General features: G+C 35.5%; 2 protein-coding genes across 2 annotated transcripts; both read left to right on the forward strand.

The window, feature by feature from the left end:
- The first annotated feature begins 1,709 nt into the window (after window positions 1-1,709).
- Window positions 1,710-4,773, forward strand: LOC129573346 (farnesyl pyrophosphate synthase-like). The gene is made up of 7 exons (XM_055453751.1): window positions 1,710-2,002; window positions 2,141-2,229; window positions 2,360-2,433; window positions 2,758-2,898; window positions 3,643-4,004; window positions 4,152-4,378; window positions 4,447-4,773. Exons 1-7 carry the CDS (start codon window positions 1,875-1,877, stop codon window positions 4,629-4,631), a joined length of 1,206 nt encoding a protein of 401 aa, XP_055309726.1. The 5' UTR covers window positions 1,710-1,874; the 3' UTR covers window positions 4,632-4,773.
- Window positions 4,774-5,440: 667 nt separating this feature from the next.
- LOC129573316 (mitochondrial ribonuclease P protein 1 homolog) lies at window positions 5,441-7,093 on the forward strand. Its single transcript, XM_055453710.1, has 4 exons — window positions 5,441-5,776; window positions 5,859-6,011; window positions 6,177-6,340; window positions 6,428-7,093. Exons 1-4 carry the CDS (start codon window positions 5,441-5,443, stop codon window positions 6,996-6,998), a joined length of 1,224 nt encoding a protein of 407 aa, XP_055309685.1. The 3' UTR covers window positions 6,999-7,093.
- Window positions 7,094-21,805: the final 14,712 nt, after the last annotated feature.

Raw genomic sequence — 21,805 nt, forward strand, 5'->3', positions numbered from 1 at the left:
ATCGTTTACTGGTCGAAGCGTATGGTGAACATGCTCCGACCGATAAAACATGTCAAGGATGGTACAAACGATTCAAAGCGGGTGACTTTGATGTGAACGACAAAGAACGGCCGGGTCAACCAAGAAAATTCTCCGACGAAGAATTTGAAGAGCTAATCAATGATAATCCAAGTTTAACGCAGAAAGAACTCGCAGAAGCATTGAATGTGGATCAAACGACCATTCGAAAACGTGCCAAGTCCATAGGCATAAGACAAAAGGACGGCAAATGGGTTGGACGAAGCAACAAACACAATGAATGATGGAATTACTCACGAAAACAATTTCCATTAAACATTGTTTAGCATGTATCTTGATTAAATTAGAATAAGAATAAATTTTTATGAAGAGAACAAGCTCTGCGAAAATGAATGAAGCAACATTTGCTAAATTGAATGATAAAATCTGTGTAAAATAAACTGAATAAATTCAAAATGAAACAGACATTCTTCCGTTTCTATTGACTCAAGTTTAGAATCGAAATATTGGAACTAAACAACATGCAACAGGTATTATTGCTAGCATAATCATAATTCCTTTAATTCAATCAACATTTTGCCCATATTCCCGCTTTCATGGACCAAACTACATCGCAACCAAGATTAATTAATCTAGATGGCAAGCCTGGAATTATTTTTCTGTTGTTTCTTATACGGAGTATTGCCTTTGTATAACTGTAGGCGCTTGTAAGCTTCCATAATATAAATTTTCAAACACTTTATGTGATTTTTTTTTGTTAATTCTTTTGTTTAAATCGAATGGTGAGCCAAAATGCGCTTCGAATTGACCGAAAATATTGCTTGAGTAATTGAAATTAGTCGCATTTCTGAGGATTATGTGGCAAGGACTCTATCGTTGAACTTCCTCAGATATGCCTTGAATGACCAATAGCCATTGACCATGATATGTGTGTCTCACCAGGTGTGTGGTTAGTACAATTTTTCATGTTCATTACCCGTTGATCGTTTTAAACTGTCTACCATCAAAGAAGCCGCTTCAATGCCTTCAATCGGTGGATATCTGTCGTATTTTTCCGTAAAAACCGTTAATACTCTTAGCAAACATCGGGTGTTTTCAAAAAAGTAACATCTGGTGCGCTGTCTACAGAATTTTAGATGATAAGATCGATTTTGAGCGTGGACAAACCCCTTTTTTTGAACGTACAAATAACAGATAAACAAATTTTTTGGCGACAATTGAGGCTGTGAGAATGAAAATGGCAATACAGGTATGAACATTCTGAACCGCATCAAGAAAAAAAAAATCGCAAAAGTGAATCATGAGTTCTGAATACGCAAAAGTGAACCATGAACCTCCTATGCTGCCCATGTAAATTCATGTTTCACTTTTGCATATTCAGAACTCATGATTCATTTTTGCGAATTTTTTTTTCTTGATGCGTTTCAGAATGTTTTTTCCTGTATTGCCATTTTCATTCTCACAGCCTCAATTGATTGCTGCACGCACAAAATCACCCCAGCCGAAGTGATACAATGGAATTTTTGTTGAGTTGCGTTGCCCTTGTGTGTTATTGTTATTGAAACGGTGTGCATGTGCAACTCATTGTCGAAATTTTGATTGATATTGAAGATCGGTATGCACTTCAGGCCATTACGATAAGTACTTTATCTGATCTGGATTTTGATTCATAAATATTGCACATTCGATTGCCCATGTTATTTCTTATTGAGATCGCGTTTATTACAAATCGAGTAGAACAATCAAGTACATTATTTAGTGCCCTAAAAACTAATTTACAATCAAAGTAAAACGTATGTGAAATTAGTGATCCTCTGGTAAAGTTATACAAGTATTGTATTATTCAAAACAATAAAATGTTCCGTAAATTGGTCAAACTAACTGCCGTTCGCAGTGTTAGCGTAAAAAATTTACGCGAAAAAAGTTCCATTCGATTCAGTTCCGCTGGAGTCAATCAATTGAACACTCTTGAACAACATAACAGGTAATTACATTTTTAATGAAATAAAATCACGTTAAAAAGAGCTGAACTCAGCTCATGCCTGCTCAGTAGCAGAAATACACTCTCTGTAAAAAATCGAATTTAAAGAACCGAATAACATAATTGTTTCTACTTCAACAGTTCGCCCCTCAATTACAGTACACCATTTTCTTCCGATTTAACAACTGAATTACGTAGAGAAAATGCACAATTCATGCGCGTATTTCCAGGTAACAACCTTCAAGGAATAAGTTTAATCATCACTTCTACAGTTTTTTTTTCTGCCAAAAATCATTTGTTATTCAAATTGCTATGTGTCTAAAGTAAATTCCCTCTAAAAATCAATTTATTCAATTTTAGATTTGATTCGTGATTTGACCGAATTTTCTTCGAAACATTATGAATTAAGAGATGCTGCGAATCATTTCGCTAAGGTAAGCTTAAAACAATTTTTCAAGCAATAACCCATATTTTTTTCTACCAAGTGTTTGATTTTCTTCTGAGCATTTTGTATGGAAAGTGCAACGTTCGGTAGAGAAAATTGGTTGAAAACGGAGAAAAAGTGCAATTAATTGAAATAAAAGAATTTGAAAATGAAATGTTTCAAAGAAGAAAAGAATGAATTTAGTAGCAAAATTAAAAATTGATGAACCGGTTTCTACTTCAAATTTGTATGGGATAAAATGTGACCGGTCATCATTCAGAATCAAAGATTAATATTGTTCATTTTATTTGTTTCTTTTATTTCGAAAATGAAGGCGTTGGAGTACAACGTTCCGCATGGAAAAAAAGTTCGCGGTCTGACGGCGGTGATTGTGTACAAAGATTTGATTGGAAAAGAGCATCTAACACCTGAAAATATGCGTAATGGCCACATTCTTGGATGGTGTGTTGAACTTGTAAGTAAAATTCAGTCAAGCTCCTATAAAGCCATGCAATCGATGCCAGCCTAGTGCATAACCACAATTTGAGGTGTAGTTGTGACAAAATAAAAAGAATTCGAACTGTAAATGACGAATTCATCAATTGCGTTGAATAAAAAAAATGTTTCAGAACACACGCGTGTGTCCAACGAAACAAAGGTGAAGGATATCTATGTTTTTGCTGATTAATACGTAATTTCAGCCATTCCCATGATTCTTCTGCGCCTTAATGGTCTTGTAAAAAAAATTGCATCACAGATTAGATTAAGAGGCTATACTGCATTGATTGATCGGCCAGTATTGGGTTTTGTCGATATCAAAAGACGCCGAAAATTGCATCAACTGATAATTTTGTAATTATTCGGCGAAAGCACAAATTATTTTGTGCCTGTTCTTTTCTACAATCGGTAAATGATTCAACCGAGTTATGGTTATCATCTCTCTATCTCTCTCTCTCTTTCTCTCTATCTCTCTCTTTCTTTTCCTATCTCTCCCACAAATGAAGCTCATTCAAGTTCAATAATCAGCGTGCCGTTCAATAATCTTATCGCTTCCCATTTTCGCGTAGCCTTGAACTTGAGAAAAACTTTCAATTGTTAATTTCAAATTAACTGGTTCAATTAGTTGTCCATTAGCGAATCCTAATCACATTCTCTTGACCTATTCCACTTAAAATGATAACAAGCATGAATCACCCAAACATTTTTTTTTTTTTGGTAGCTTCAGTCCGTGTTTTTGATGTCTGATGATATAATCGACCGTAGCCAGATTCGACGCAATAGGCTGTGCTGGTACAAACTGGATGACGTACAATCGATTGCTGTGAATGATATTCTGATGATAGAAAACGGCTGCTATTTCATTTTAAAGCGATTCTTCAGCCACCTGTCGTGCTATACCAATATGTTTGAATTATTCCACGAAACGGCCATGAACACATTCGTCGGGCAGTCGCTCGATTTTCAAATAGCCAACGACGGCATCGAACACTTTTCAATGGATAAACACATCTCCATGTCGAATCATAAAACATCACATTTTGCATTCTACACACCGATCGCACTGCCGATGCTGTTGGCCGGGTAAGTGGAATGATGGGACAATTGGTTTTGACAAAAAAGAAAAAAAAACGATTTTTTATTCGAAGTTAAAAAAAATTGATCCATTAAATTTTTTGAACGAGAATCAATCCTATTTTCAAAGTCATGTTTAAATTCTTGGTTCTTTAGATACGAGAATGCAAAAATTTTCGGGGACATCAAGACGATATGCTATGAATTGGGCCATTTTTATCAGTCGCAAAATGATTTTCTGGACTGTTTTAGTGAGTCAGGCGTTTTGAAGAAACCCGGAACAGACATTGAAGATGGCAAATGCACATGGTTGGCGGTTACAGCAATGGAACATGCCTCGGATGAACAAAAGGCCATTTTGAAGAAATGCTATGCCAAAAACGGTAATTGAATACACTAATTTATTATAGATTCCCATGATGTGGTCTATTTCCGAATCGTTTGATTTCAGATCCTGAATGCATCGATCAAGTCAAGCAGATATACAACGATTTGGAACTTTCCGAGGTGTACAGTCAATACGAGGAGAATACTTATAATCGCATCAAAAAGAAAATCAAACAATTTTCACATGTACACAAATTACCGCATCAATTTCTACTGAAAACATTGAACCGAACATTCAATAGGTCATGAATTTAATTTAAGAAAATTGGATAAGGAAATAGAATTATAATGATAATTGAGTTTACTATTTAAATATTTTGTTCCAATTAAATTTTGTAACCAAATTTATTTTAATAAAATAATTAAATTGAATCCTTTTTAAGTGGATGAAGATTCTATTTAGGAACTCAATGGATGAAAGTTAAATGGGAAAAACTGAGAATTACTCTAAATTTTCATGTAACTATTTCTGTGGGATACTTGGAAATCAGTTTGAATGCATTTTCTGGGCTGTAATTTACATTTTCCAATATAATTGAGTATTATCTTTTGAGTTAAGTAGATGTGGCTTATATCTTTCTACTTCAGTCATAAGACATCATGATGCACACTTTTATGTGACACTTCAAAAATTGGTCAATTCCTCGCAAACACGCATCGAACTTGAAAAATCACCGCTGAACTTCGCCACACTCAAATTAGACAAATCTTCGACAACAATGAGAAAAAAACATCAACACAGAAATTGAAAGAAAACAACAAAATCGTCACTTTCAATAAAATTTTCTGTTTAAAAGTCCAATTTGTGAATAAATTTGAGCTAATTTGATGTAATTTCTTTTAAACATTCTTAATGCATGTCATTTCAATAAAAAAAGAATGAGAAATGTGTTTGCATTCAATAACTGTTAAGTTTCTAAAAATCTCGTTATTATTGAATAGATATTAAAAAGTTATTCATCAAAGTAAAGAAAATTTTATTCATCGAAAATCAACGCATAAAATTCAAAAACATCTACTGTGTACACATAAACGCAACTAGTCCACAATGAAACGTCATGTGGAGAAATGTCAAACGTAAAGTGACAGCTGTCATTGACCCGTCGTTTCCCATGCGTTTTTTTGTTGATACAAACCGAATTCCACAGCAAGAAAAGTTTTCTAATATTTGTGATACCAATTGTGTTGAAATTTTTGCAGAAATGTTGCGAATGATGCAAAGGACATTGTTTCAACCGCGATTACCCGCTGGATGTATAAATACTGTCGTGAAAAAATTCCCATTTCAAATTGGCCAAGTTCGATGTTACTCGCTGCCGGACGAAAATGTTGAAAGCTGGGTAAAAACTTTGGATGAGGCACAACAAAAGCGAGTACGATACATTCAGAATGAGGTAAATGGTGAATCGCTCAACACAAAAACTAGTCGCTAATTGGATGAAAAAAAACCATTCTATTGATTCTTCCTTTCCTTAGTTGGCATTACAAAACGTTGAGAATCATCCAGTGCCAAAGGTGGAACGTTTGACTACATCGGATTACAAAACGATTCTCACTTTGTCGCAAAATCAGCGCCATAAATATTACACATATCTATACAAAATGCACCATTCCGATGGAGCGGACTTTGTAAGTTTATTCTGAACGTTCATTCCCATCGAGGTTATTTTTTTCTTCTATTAATCCATGCAAAAAAGTTGAACTGAGTGACGTAAACCATTTCAATTGGATGGAATAGATTGAAAGTTTGATGAAAAAAAAAAGACTGAATTTTTTTTTAATGAATTTCCACAGCTGAAGCGTCAAATTCGACGTGAAATACAAAAGGAGAAGAGTCAATTCCAGCAAGACGATGATCAAACAGTTGATGAAAATAAGCATATTCAATATGGCCTTGGTAAAAATTCATTAATCCCAAAGATTTACGGCCGAACTGTCGACAAATGGAAGAATACGCGGTAAATATAGTTACATAGGGTCTATGTCATAGACAATTGAATATGCATTCATCAATCAAATCGAATCTAATTCAATCTCAATTTTAGATCACTATGGCGAACAGCATTGGGTTATCCAAATATGATATTCGATTGTAGCTACTCAAAAGAGATGACACCTCGTGAGAACCATGAGGCGGCAAAGCAATTAGTTCATTGTTTTGGCTTGAATCGTAGCCATCGTGAGCCATTTGTGCTTCATTTTTGTGGCATAGATCGAACGAGTTTGCTGTGGTCGTTTATAAACAAGAATAATCCAATGTTTGGACAAAAACCGTTGCCCATTCAATTGCATGATGAACCGATTCAAGAAGCCTTTCCGAAAGAAAAACTAGTCCTACTCACGCCCGACTCACCAAATATACTGCGCGAATACAATCCAGACGACCATTATGTTATCAGTGGTCTTGTGGACCGAGGTGACAAAGTGCCATTTACATTGGCGAAAGCAAAACGATTGGAAATTCGATCGGCACGTATCCCAATGGAACAATTCCGAAAGTGTCGTATCAATAAAACATTGACGTTGGACCAAGTCATGAGTGTAATGCTGGAAATCAAATATTCAGGCGATTGGAATGAAGCATTCCGATATGTGGCCGATCGCAAATTCTACTGAATGAATCACACTCTTGAAGTCTGGTTTTGAAATTAAATTTTGTTATTATGTGGATTATCGAATAAAGTTGATAATGAATAGAGTTTATTCAATAATTTTCCGAGTATTTTTTATTTTTCGAAGAAATTTTGATTGACAAAAGGGAACAAATTTTAATTGAAACCAATTAGGGAGGAGATCTCAATTGAACAAAGTAGCAATGGTAATATTGATGAAATATTTTCTTATCTATTCAACAATTTTTCATTCAAAATGCTCAACCTTATAGAGAGTTTCATTTTCTTTGGAGTTTAAGTGGTTCTTCCGAATTAAATTTCGAAAAATTTCAATGAATAAAACGCAAATTGAATATTCTGAGACACACACGACTCACAATAGTAATATTTACACAGAGCAATCGCAAACAGAGACCAATAGATGCATGTTCAGGATCATTGATAATTACTTGCATGTGATATCTATTTGGGAGACGTAAAAGAATGTATGTTTTTTTTCGATTTATATTTTTGAAAAGGAAAGTATGTTTTCTGTTGATTATCTGCGTTAAAAGGAAGTATGTTGGCATCCCGTCTAGCCTCCGCGGTTCTGATAAGAGATAAGAGATAACTGAATTCAGCAATCCCGTGTGGAAAATTTTTGACTGATTCAGTCGATTAATTTGGGACATTTTGACTGACTAAAAGTGATTGTCTCGAACAAAATAAGCAACTGCAGTTAACTTTAATCACAAATCACTCTTAGTCAAAATGTCCCAAATAAGTCGACTGACTGAAAGAATAACTAAACGTGATTGTCTCCATACAAAACGCATGATTTCAGTCAACTTAGCCAGTTTTAGTTGTGAATCACTACATACAGTTACATACAACTGAGTGACTGTTAGTCATTTTATTTGCACACGGGATGTTATAGAAGACCTCGAGTGCTACAACTTTGCCGAAGACACCAAGTTGTTATCTCTTATCAGTTCCGCGGAAACCGTGAAAAACCGCGAAGACCCGCTAAAAACGAACATACATTCTTTTAACCATTATTAGTTGCAATGAAACATACTTCTCTTTATTGCTACGAAGTTGGACCAACTTGCGTTTTTTTACGTCTCACTAATAGATATGTGCTGTTTGTCTTTTCAAAATCCAAAGAAATTTATCAAGACATTGAAAAGATGTTGCCTTAAATAAGAGTCGTGTGTAGAAATCACAGTTAGTCGATCGTGATCATTCGCTCGAGTTGCACGTTAAAAATAAGAAAAATTTCTCTGTTGTACAAACACTGGCGTCAGCAGTTTGTTATATTATTGTTAAGTGTATCAAAAGGTCAAATAATCATATAAAAAAATAGAGTTTCAAAGTGCTTATCACTTCAGAGCAAATTAAGTGGAAAAGGAGGTAAGGAAATGGTATCTCGGAAAAATATCGCGAGTATTCTGTTGATTGTTACGCTGTTGATCATTCATCAGTGTGCCTTGCGTGATGCTAAATTTAAAGAATTTATTGATCAGTAAGAAGATGGTAATGGTAATTATATTCGAAGTTAATGCATTTCTTTGTCCATATTTGATAAAAATACAACATTAATTTCAGTTCAACATGTCCCACATCCTAATGCAATGGAGAAATGTAAAGAATGTTACAAGCCTTTCAAAGATAGATGTGTTAGAGTTTGTTGATAAAAATAAACCAATTTTGGCCTAACTCATCACTCAACTGGAAGTCATCGATGGTTTTTTCAACGAAAAATGAGGAAAAGAATTTGTTGTGAGAAATGTCCGTAGCTTTTAATTACCAAATGAAAATAAAATAACGTTAAAGTTTATCAAAATAGTTGTTTTTTTTGTTTTCAAACCATTCACCTCACTGTTTTCAGTGGATTTTTTCCATTGAGTTGAACAAATTTCAGTGTATTTATACGAAAGAGATTCAAAACAAATTTCATTGGTTCGTCGTTAAAAGCGAATAAGTGGGATTTTATCGCCCCAGTCCATAGTACAGGTGATGACATAGTGATCGGCTGGATTGTATTCGCGCAGTGTGTTTGGTGAGTCAGGCGTGAATAGAGCTAGTTTTTTTCTTGGGGAAGCCTCTTAAATCGATTCGTCATGAAGTTGAATGGACTACGGCTTATGTCTAAGCGTTAAAATGTTCTATTGTAAAATCGACCACAACAAACTCGTTCGCTATATTCCAAAATAATGAAATACGAATGGTAGAAACTTGAAAAAGATCGGATACGTAGATTTGTACACAGAAAAAATGATTGAACTAAACAGATTAACCAACGTTGTCATTGGTTGAACATGACAATGTATGATGTTGACAACATTGACGTATACGACCAGAAATACTAAGCGCATGTATGCAATCACCTGTCCATTTAATTTTACATGCAATAGCATACAATTCAAACTGATTAGCCAAGGCTTGAAAATGAATCAGTTACTTGTATAAATTGATTGAGGAGGCCGTTTATTAAATCAATGAAAATTGATAATAAAAATCGTGTTTGTTATTCATTGAACCACAAAAGTTCAGCGATTGATTCAATTAAAATATATTTTCAACACACTTGTTCCTCATTTCCCCGGAACACCGCTTCGAAGCCGTACAAGCCTTGATAACGACAAAATCAAAAGCAAAAAAAAAACAATCCAATCAAGTCATCGATTGTAGTACAATTGCATACCCATGTGTGAATATTTTGACTAAGTAGCCATGGCAACACTGCAGTGAATTATTTTGATATATAGTTTACTAGCCAAAGATGATTATCCAGTATAAAAATAAACCAAATAAAATTTCATCGTAGTCAACTAATTCCATACAAAACTTCCGCTTAATTAACTACAATCGCTCATTAGTCGGTCTTAGCTTCAGCCAGCCTGGCACTTATTTTGTGCACAGGTATCCTTGTGTCCGAACGCTGTGGCGAATATCATTAGGCTATTCAGAAATAATTTTCGACTTGAGTCGAATATTCATCGATTTGTCATTTTAGCTACATGTTGCTACTCGCATGAGATGACAGTTCGTTAGAATACCGCGATGACAAAGTAATTGGTTCGAGCTGAAATCGTAGACATGATGAACCATCTGTTCTTCATTATTGTGGAATAAATCAAATCAGTCGGTTGTGGGCGAACTCAAAACACCTTTTGATTTTTCGTCCATTCGATTATATCTGAGAATTGTCAACTAGTTTCATGGATACTCATGTATGAAAAAATTGTCCAATTTTGACACTATAGGTTGACCCAGGAGCGAATGATAAAAACCCAAAATAGATTTTATCAAAATCAATTTTCGTGCTGAAAGAAAACAAGTTGGTTGATATGATACAGTTTTTTCATGTGATGATTTAAACGATGCAAAAAGCACTAGACAAAGAAGCAAAAATGAAACACAATCAAATAAACAAAACCAATAATTGAATGTCCGAGAATGAAAACGCAACTTCTATTCACAACACATATGAATGGGCAAGCGGAATAATGAAACGTAATTCTGTTTTCAAATGAAGTGCCTCTGAGAAAATTTTTCAGTAAAAAAGCCCCACAAAAATATTGTCTGATAAAAATTTGTATGAAAATCTTATTCAGACAATATTTTTGTGGGGCTTTTTTACTGAAAATTTTTCTCAGAGGCACTTCATTTAAAAACAGAATTACGTTTCATTATTCCGCTTGCCCATTCATATAAGTGAAACAAAAATAAAAAAATTTATTGAAATGAAACAACACAATCGAATTTTTTCAAAGTGTAACAACAAAAAAGATTTTTTTAAAGTGTAACATCAGAAGTTGCGTTTTCATTCTCGGACATTCAATTTTTTTTCCATTGAAACCAGGAACATGAATTCAATGGCTTGGAAAAAAACAACCTTTTTGATCTGCAACGTTATTTTTTATTTTAATTTAACAATCAAAAGCTACTGAAATTTCGACTAAATTGCATATCATACTACTCAATTCTATTTCTCTTTTTTATAACGAAAAAAGTGTTTTGCGTTCTGTAGAAAATGTATTGGGCCGAATTTGATTTTAATCAACAAACATTAACACACCTTCCATTACGAAATTTCTTACATGGTGGACATTCTGCCACTCTCTGATGAACGACAAATGGTGGTTTTTGTGGAAGTCTCCCTAGAATCCAAACAAACGTTGTTATTTATAAAACATGGACAAAATGTGTTCTATTTATATATAATTACATGTTTCTTGGATCTCAACAGCATCGCACAGGGCACTCTCGAAAGTGTTCATCAGTGTAATGACCAATAGAATGCCCATGATTTTTTGCCCAGACACCATTTTGTTGTCTTCTTTTCGGCTTGCTCTCAGAAAGTAATTCGTTAAAACTTCGACACTCTTCTTTATTCTGCGATTGTATGAGCTTTCAACGCACTCAATAACAACGTAACAAATTGGACACCAGTTTGTACAACAAATGGATTTAACTTATTCTTAAAGTGCAACTCTAGCGAATAATCACGATTGACTGACTGAGAATTCCAAATACAGCCACTATTTAAAGCAAACCACTTTCCAATTAAAATTTCTTGACATTAATGGGGTAGGACACATGGCACTCGTCTGAGCGTTGGAATATTCCTTTGTATGATCGAAGACAACAAACCCGTTCAGTACAAGCTCAGGTGACTTTTCTTGTCATTGATTATGCACGTATTGCACAAGCTAATTCATGTAGAAATAGTTGAAACTTGAAATATTGCCTATTTATACGAAATTAGTAAGTCTTGTTCATGTGTATAAACATTTGTTGTTCAATTATCTGTGGCAGAGAACTACTCAATCATAGAAGAAACCCGTAGAGGATCTGTGTTTTATGTTTGATCCCATGAACAAAATAGTCTAATTTTCGAGCCAAACTACGGATTTCCATGTAATTCCGCAGATAATATGAAGCTCCTCATGACATATTGAAGTCTACAATAACAAGTACATCAAATACATTCAATGTAACAGCAAAGAGAAGGCGACGTAATAATCATTCTCCAGAAGAGAAAGAAATGATAAGAACACAATGTAACAAGTATTTTTTTCAACAAAGTTAGTTTGAATACTAATTAATAATAATCCACGTAAACGATGGCATGTATTATAAAACCGGTTTATTAAGGAAATAATGAGATAATCGAAAGATATTTGTATCAGTCTCTTAGCTGTCGTTGCAAAATGTACGTTTATCTCTTCTTCCCGTCCTATTTTATAAAATCTTTAAAGTACAAGTAAAACCCGCGTGCCATCCTCCACTTGTATTAGTTTTACATTGAAGGGCGCTGCACGTACCTTAACATTCATAATACAAATTTAATGCGAGTTGAGGCGCCCTATGAAAAATGGCACAGATTGCTCGTGCTACGGTTAACTCGTACTTTCATATTTAAAAATATTCATATCAGTCAGATGTGCGTTCACCCGTGTGCAAATAAAATGACTAACAGTCACTCAGTTGTATGTAACTGTATGTAGTGATACACAACTAAAACTGGCTAAGTTGATTGAAATCATGCGTTTTGTATGGAGACAATCACGTTTAATTATTCTTTCAGTCAGCCGACTAATTTGGGACATTTTGACTAAGAGTGATTTGTGATTAAAGTTAACTGCAGTTGCTTATTTTGTTCGAGACAATCACTTTTAGTCAGTCAAAATGTCCCAAATTAATCGACTGACTAGTCAGTCAAAAATTTTCCACACGGGCACATTTGTGACGTCCCGTGTTTCTGTGCATATGCATAGGCGTGTGCTGCTGGTTTTCCAACTGGAAATTGAGTGTCAATGCATGAGCTTAAATCAAGCGGGTATTTGCGTGTGTTGTTTCAACCTTTTCTGATTTTAGTTGACGATTAAGCGCTCGTTCGTATCACGGATTATTTGAAATTTGGATTATTGTTGCAGATTTTTTAAAATTATTTTGGTGTTTTGTTCAAACAAAGGTATCTCTATCAGTGTAGCTTCTATACAAATTCAATCAATTTTAAAGCTATTAACAGTTTAGATATATACACATATAAGCGTGATATTTGAAAAATAAAGAATGTAAAATTATGGATTGTGAATTGAATTGAATAATCATTGTGATAAAAACTCCGACACTTTATTTTTTTTCTTCAAAAATTGAGAATTTATTCGTTTTTTTGCTAGGTGCGAGGTTCAGCGATACTTCATCAAATGCATAAAGTCATTTCGAAATCTGACACCTTCAATAATTTAGTGGTAAGCATACTCGATTGATTTAACATATTTCAATGGACTCAAAGTGGAAAAAAATATTATGGGCAAAAGCTGTCGTAGCTTTGGATTGAAATGTGATACGTTACAAGCTGTTTATAATTATATGTTCCACACTTTGTTGGATCCTATAAGCATTTGTCGCTTTCGCAAGCAGAGCTGACATAGGCACCTACGAGGTGCCGGCACTTACTTCCTTGGGTGCGCACCTAGTACTATTCGAAAAATAAATTTTGAGTATTTTTGAGATTGATATAATTTTTTAAAAATAAATCTATGATATTTAGATGATAAAAAAAATCAAATTTCAAAACATCCAAAAATATTGAGAAAAAAGGCATTTTGAAATAGTACTAGGTGCGCACCCAAGTAAGTGCCGGCACCCCGTAGGTGCCTATGTCAGCTCTGCGTAAGCCGGGAAAACAGCTGCAAAATTAATTCTTGACTAAAAAGCAACATTCTTCTGACTCTTTTCTTTATTCGGTTTCAATTTATTTCGCTTTTGTTCTGTTTTATTCACAATGCGAGCTTTAATCTATAGAGATAATTATGAATTTTTATTTTGGAAAATATTAAATGATATTTCAAATTCGGATGCATGCTCGTTGTTACGATTCAAAGAAATTCTTGATGTGACTGTCTTTTGTGTGTATGAAGCTGTCTATTTTTGTAGGATTCGTGTCTAATTGATGTTGATGCCAAAATCAACTGCATTTTAATCAATCTAAGCAATGCGTCACTTATTTCTGCTTCAAACGATGAACTGCTTTCATGTGGTGATTGGCATCACCTTTCCTGGCAAAGCTTGCTGCACACACTTTGCATTGAATCCGCTCTCCAGTGTGATCCTTTCGCATGTGAATCTGCAACATTTGTGTAGAACGAGAATGCTCTTTGCACAAATGGCATTGATACCGGCGGTAGCCACAGCCATTTTCATGAACCTCTTTCGCATCTTTGGTTGCGTATCCTCCGAAGCACTTGGAGCATTGGAATGGGAATTGATCGCTATGTGTTGATGACAAATGTTGGTTCAAATATATCTGTTTTACGAATTGTTTGCTGCAAATCCTACATTCGATCGACCGTTTTGCTCCGTGCATTGATTGCATGTGCGCCTTCAAGCTATGCTTGTGAACAGTTTTGTAATGACACTGATCGCATGCCAAAACACTTCGTTGGCAGCGAGTTTCATGAACTTGCATCTCTTCTGGTGTGACGAATCGTCGTCTACATTTCGAACATGCATTTGGCGGTCCATTGATGTGAGTCATTGAATGCCTATGAAGATTAGAGCTGTTCACAGTGTGATATCCGCAAAAATCGCATTCAAATCGCTGGGGATTGCATAGTCTTTCATGATCGATCTTGACTGATTCTTGCTCAAATCCTTGATTACATTTTGAACAACGGAATTGGCCATGCGTTTTCTTATGAGTGTTCAAATTACTTTTTACGGCAAAGGAATTCAAACAAACATCACATCGAAACGGCTTTTCTCCAGTGTGAATTCGCAAGTGTCTTATGAGTTCAGCCTTGCAACGTGCCAAATGATTGCACACATGGCATTTGTGCTTCTTTTGCTTTTTGCTTGGTTGGTTCCTGGAAATCATCCGTTTGTTTCGTCTTTTGGAGATTTCATTCCGTTTCTTGCCATTGTTGATTAGATGCGGAGGTTGAACATCGACTGCGTCACCCATTGGCTCTTCGTTGTCATCATCGTGTGCGGTGCTTTCATTCGATCGTTCACATGGTGTCGAGTCTTTGTCTTTGCCCGTCTCTTCTTCTTCACATTTGATTTCAACTTTGATTTGATCGAAGTCATAGTCAAAGTCAATCGGCCTATCGTAATTCGCACGATATCTTCCATCAATTCTAGGCTTTGGTATATCCATGACGTCATCATCACGCGGCTCTTCCTTTATACCAGGCTCTTGCTTGACTTCAAATATTGCACACTTTGACTTGCGCTTTTTACGTCTACCACAAACACCTTTGAACGGGTTCATTTTCTGTTGGATTTAAGAAGACAATATCAAAAACAAATGATCAAAATTTAAAGTCAAGTATTAATTTATTAGTTACCCGTGTGGAAAAATTTTGACTGACTAGTCAGTCGATTAATTTGGGACATTTTGACTGACTAAAAGTGATTGTCTCGAACAAAATAAGCAATCGCAGTTAACTTTAATCACAAATCACTCTGAGTCAAAATATCCCAAATTAGTCGACTGACTGAAAATATAACTAAACGTGATTATCTCCATACAAAACGCAAGATTTCATTCAACTTAGCCAGTTTTAGTTGTTTATCAGTATCACTACATACAGTTACATACAACTGAGTGACTGTTAGTATTTTATTTGCACACGAAATAATTTGCTCAAATATTTAACACACATTTTATTTACTTTTATTTGGTTATTATTTACTAAATGTAAATCAATTGAATGCAAACCACGTGCTTGACGCGTCTTTGTAAAGATAAAGTACGCACGAAATGTACACTCATCGCATACGCTCGAAAATTGGGTTATGTATTACCAATTTTCATGAGCATCTATTGATTTTTATGATTTTTATTTTTACGAACGAATTAAAAAAATACATTCAACAATTGTCGTCCGAATTAATGAAAAGATGAAAAATACTCAATACTTACGTTTTTCGTCGCCTTTTTTCTACCGAAAGTATTTCTTCCACGGATCTCTCAAGATGTCTGTCTCACTCGGTGGTTGACGGAACAATCTAGAACGACATACAGTATGGACTACAGCAACGGAACTAGAATAAACACGCTTGCAAGCGCGCTGCTTGTGTTGGTATGTTTCGTCAAGTTCTCAACGACGCAAAGTGACACTTCATCTCCATTGTTAGCTGTCAATTTAGCAAATGAAGGGCTCAATTCAAAATTGTTAGTTGATATCATGAACAATTATTCTGTTTCAAATGCAAATGTCTGATTTGTGCAAATAAATGTTTCGGAACTAAACGTTTTGCTCTATGACAATAATATGCGCTATAAATGGAAAATATTCAGCAATGCATGCTCTAACGGCATCTATACGGTTTAGTTTGGAAGTATAAAAAATGCAGAAATGTCTGTAAGAAATGACATTTCAAACGTTATTCATGATTAAAGTCAGTGAACTTCCGATAGTAGGGACAAAAGCAACTCTGAAAGGTTTTGGAATTGCTGAATATATTACCATTGCGCTTCATAGCGTTGCTCTATGAACTTAATCCTGCAAATCGAATAACAAGAATCTGAGATAAATGAGCGAATGACATTGAAGTGGTTCAATTTTAAATTGGAAGCAATGCCAATAGAAACGACAAACCGCTTGATAAAAACATTTGGTTACCAAATAAAAACAGACTCATTATTTGTTTATGTTCAAATTTAAACCAATTAGTATCGCAGAGTCATGAATGTCTCGCGAATGCAACAAATGCTATTTTGAAATATGGCCAAACAAATACATGCAATTAAAATAAAATGATTCACGTTATCGTAAACCATCCAAATTGTAAAAATTGAACAAATAGACTAATTTTCTGCAAAACTTTGAAGGGTAACTGTTGTTTTTTATATCATATTTGAGAAGATCACGAAAAAAACTTCCGATATGAATATATGACTTATTTGTATTTTTTCAGAAAACTGGTTTATTTTAAATATGTTACAAATTGGATGGTTTACGTTACATGTTATTATCAACTCACAGCTGGCTAACGACTTAGTTTACTATAATTCTTTAAGATGCTATAGCGTCATTGTAAAATGAAACCGAATTATGACAATATGATTTTATGAGGGGAAAGAATTTGAACGAAATGCATTGTAGCTCGTATGAATAACTGAAATCACACAGAATCACTCCAAGTCATTTACCTATCGCTGTTGTCCAATCGATGGATTGAAGGAGAGTCGCATTGTTTTGTTTTGTTTGTAATCAAAAATAGCTGGAGTCTAAGTATGATGATTCTTGAAGTGTCGGCAAGAAATAGAGCAAATGGCCATATAATTGGAAGTCAATTCTAGTCGAATATTCGAACAATGTGACTAATGACCGACATACTTTATAGCTGAAACTTTGTATCAAAACGTACAAACTTGATTACAGTGCAGAGTTGGTTTTACCGAGAACTTCCCCTGAAGCATTGGTTTCTTTCGTTGGCCAAGAAAATTGCTTCGAAAGTAAACTCAGCAATGAAAAGCAACATTCTTCTACTCTTTTTCTTTTTCTTTTTCTTTTTATTCCGGTTTCAATTTATTTCTGTTCTGTTTCATTTAAAATGGGAGCTTAAATTTAAGGCGATGAATTATTATGTTGGAAAATAATAAATTATTGAAGCAGAAAGTTTCGGATGCATGCTCGTTGTTACGATACAAATTCTTGATGTTAAACTCTTTTATGCGTATTAGGCTGTCTATTTTTTTAGAAATCATGAAATCTTGATGTCAAAGTCAACTGCGTTTTAATCAATCTATGGAATACGTCAGTTAATTCCTCTTCTTCTTCAAACGGTGAACTGTTTTCATGTGTCGATCGGAATGACTTTTACTGGTTTAAAGCTTGATGCACACACTTCGCATTGAATCCGCTCTCCGGTGTGATCTTTTCGCATGTGTGTCTTCAATTTTTGTTTGTATCGACGTGGCTCTTTGCACAAATGGCATTGATACCGGCGGTGGCCACAGATGTCTTCATGAACCTCTTTCGCATCTTCGGTTGCGTATCCTCCGAAGCACTTGGAGCATTGGAATGGGAATTGATCGCTGTGTGCCGATGACAAATGACGATTTAAATCCATCCATTTGACAAATGGTTCGCTGCAAATTCCACATTCTATCAATCGTTTTGCTCCGTGCATTGATTGCATGTGCGGCTTCAAATGATGGATGTGAACAGTTTTGTAATGACACTGATTACATGCCAAAACACTTCGTTGGCAGCGAGTTTCGTGCGTTTGCTTATCTTCCGGAGTGGCAAATCGTCGTCCACATTTCGCACAAGCATTCGGTAGTTCATCTTTGTGAGTCATTGAATGCCTATGAAGATCAGAGTTGGTTGCAAAAGATTTGAAACAAATCGAGCACTCGAACGGCTTATCCCCGATGTGAGTCCGCATATGAACTGTCAAGTTGGATTTCACCACAGTGTGATATCCGCAAATATCGCATCCAAATTGCTGGGGATCACATAGTCTTTCATGATCGATCTTGTCCGATTCGCGTTCAAATCTTTCATAACATTTTGAACAACGAAACTGAAGCTTCGGACCATGCGTTTTCTTGTGACGGTTCAAATTACTTTTTCGTGCAAAGGACTTCGAACAAACATCACACTGAAACGGCTTTTCTCCAGTGTGAATTCGCAAGTGTACTTTGAGGTTAGATTTGTCACGTGCCAAATGATTGCACACATGGCATTTGTTCTTCTTTTGCTTTTGCTTTTTGGCCGCTTGATTCCTGGGAACCGTTCGTTTGTTTTGCCTTCTGGAGATTCCACTCCGTTTCCTCCCGCTGTCGACTGGTTTCGGTGGTTGATCATCGATTGCGTTACCCATAGGCTCTTCGTTGTCATCATTATTGACAGCATGGCTCTCATTCGATTGTTTACGATGTGCCCTCTCGTTCTTTTCCACGACCGTCTTTTCTTCTTCTTCTTTGATTTCATCCTTTAACACATCGAAGTCATAGTCAAAATCGAACGGCCTATCGTAATTCACACGATATCTTCCATCAACGCTCGGCCGTGGTATGTTCATGACATTGTCACCGCCGTTTGGTTCTTCTTTAATCACCAACTCTTGCTTGACTTCAACCGTTGCTGGCTTTGACTTGCGCTTGCAGCGTCTACCAGAAACACCTTTGAATGGGTTCATTTCCTGATTGATTCAGAAAAACAATGTAAAAAATCAATAGTCAAATTTTAAAATCAAGTATCAATTACCTAAAAATAATGAAAAGTGATTCAATTAAATGCAAACCACGTGCTTGATGCGTCTATTCAAAGAAAATGTGCGCATGAAATGTGCACTTGAAAGTTAGGTTATGTGTTACCAAATTTCATGCGTGTCTATTGCTTTTCATGATTTTTCTTCGACACTCAAAAAATTATATTCGAATGAATGAAAAATGTACAAGTCTTACGTTTGTCGTCGCCTTTTTTCTACTGAAATTTTTTTTCCCGCGTATCTTTTAATATGTCTGCCTAACTCAGTGGTTATCTGAACAATGGCAAAATCGGAGCAACACACAGTCTGTAAGCTACAGCATCGATGCCTACGGCTCATATACTTGCAAGCGTGCTATTTGTATTGTTGCCTTTCGTTAAGTTCTCATTTCTCAACGACGCCAAGGACACACACTTCATCTCCATTGGTAGCTGTCAATTGAGCGAATTCAGAGCTCAATTCAAAAATATCGGTTAAACTGATGCGGAATTTTTCTTTCTCAAAGTCTAATTTGTTGGAATAAATATTCCGAAACTAAAGATTTTGCTCTATAAAAATAATGATTATCCGGCTATTCGAATTAAAATCAGTGAAAATTGAGTAAATGATATTGAAATGTTTAAATTTGAAATTCTACCGCTAACATCATTAGACATTTGTCCGAAATGAATATCAATGGAAGAGACGAACATTTCGGTGCCTGCATTAATGCGGAATTCCGTATGGTAGAAACATTTAGTTGTCAAACAAAAACCAACTCTTTCGTTGTGTTGGTGTTGGCATGCAAACATATTTGTGACAAAGAATTGTGCATCTCTGGCGAACGGAAAAAATGCAATTTTGAATTCTGGCTCAATAAACGCATGGAATTTAAATGATAAGAAAATGCATGGTTGTACATGGAATTATAAATCACATTCGGCTACTGGACTACGAAGCATGGAACCGCTTCAAGTCATTCATCTATCTATTGTTATTGTCCAATCGATGGATTGAAAAAGAGTCGGGTTAGAAGAGCAAGTTTTTATTTGGAACCGAAAATATCTGGTGTCTGAATTGTGATATTTTATGAAGTGTCGGCGAAGTATTTTGCAAACGGACAAGTAATTGGAGAACAACTCAAGTCGAATATTCGAATCATACGAGTAATGAACGACATACTTTGAAGCTGGATTTTTGTAATTAACACTTACACACTTGATCATAGTTTTTTTACGGAGTTGTTTTCATCAAGGTAACACACTTTCCGAAAAGCATTTGTTTCTTTCGTTGGTCAAGAAAATCGCTGCAAAAATAAACTCAGCAATAAAAAGCAGCATTCTTTTTCCCTTTTTCTTTTTATTCCAGTTTCAATACATAAATTTCTGTTCTGATTCATTCAAAATGGGAGCCTAAATCTGAAGCAATAGTTAAGAATTTTTATTTTGGCAAATTTTAATTGTTATTTGAAATTTGAATGCATGCCTATTATTACAATTCAAGTTGATGGCGTGCAAGTTTTTTATTTGTATTTAAGCTGTTCATTTGTAGGAATTATAAAATATTGGTTTCAGGCTTAACTGCGACTTAGAAAATCTATGGAATGCATAATTTATTTCTGATTCAAGCGATGAACTGTTTTCATGTGTCGATCGGCATTACCTTTCCTGGAAAAGCTAGCTCCACACACCTTGCATTGAATCCGCTCTCCGGTGTGATCTTTTCGCATATGAATCTTCAACTTTTGTTTGAAACGAGAAAGTTCTGTGCACAAATGGCATTGATACTGACGGTGACCACAGCTATCTTCATGAACCTCTTTTCCATCTTCGGTTGCGAATCCTCCGAGGCACTTGGAGCATTGGAATGGGAATTGATCGCTGTGTGTTGTTGATAAATGCTGGTTTAATTGAATCTGTTGGACGAACCATTTGCCACAAATTTGACATTCGATCGATCTTTTTGCTCCGTGCATTGATTGCATGTGCCGCTTCAAACAATGCTTGTGAACAGTTTTGTAATGACACTGATTACATGCCAGAACACTTCGTTGGCAGCGCGCTTCGTGTGATTGCTTATCGTCTGGTGCAGAAAATCGTCGACCACATTTCAAACAAACATTTGTCAGTCCATTGATGTGAGTCATCGAATGTGTTTGAAGATTAGAGCTGTTCACAAAAGATTTGGAACAAATTGAGCACTCGAACGGCTTTACTCCGCTGTGAGTCTGCATATGAACTGTCAAATGTGATTTCGTCTTAGTGTGATATCCGCAAATATCGCATTCGAATTGAAAGGGATTGCATGACCATTCATGATCGATCTTGACTGATTCTTGCTCAAATCCTTGATTACATTTGGAGCAACGAAACTGGCCATGCGTTTTCTTGTGACGGTTCAGATGAATTTTTTGTGCAAAGGACTTCAAACAAACATCACACTGAAACAGCTTTTCTCCAGTGTGAATTCGCAAGTGTATTATGATTTTAGACTTTCGATCTGCAACATGATTGCACACATGGCATTTGTGCTTCTTTTGCTTTTTGGCCGCTTGATTCCTCGGAATCGCTCGTTTGTTTCGTCTTTTGGAGATTTCATTCCGTTTCTTTC

This window comes from Sitodiplosis mosellana, unplaced genomic scaffold, assembly GCF_009176505.1.
Source record: "Sitodiplosis mosellana isolate CC-2019 unplaced genomic scaffold, AAFC_SMos_1.0 Smas_scaffold_6062, whole genome shotgun sequence".
NCBI lineage: Eukaryota > Metazoa > Arthropoda > Insecta > Diptera > Cecidomyiidae > Sitodiplosis > Sitodiplosis mosellana.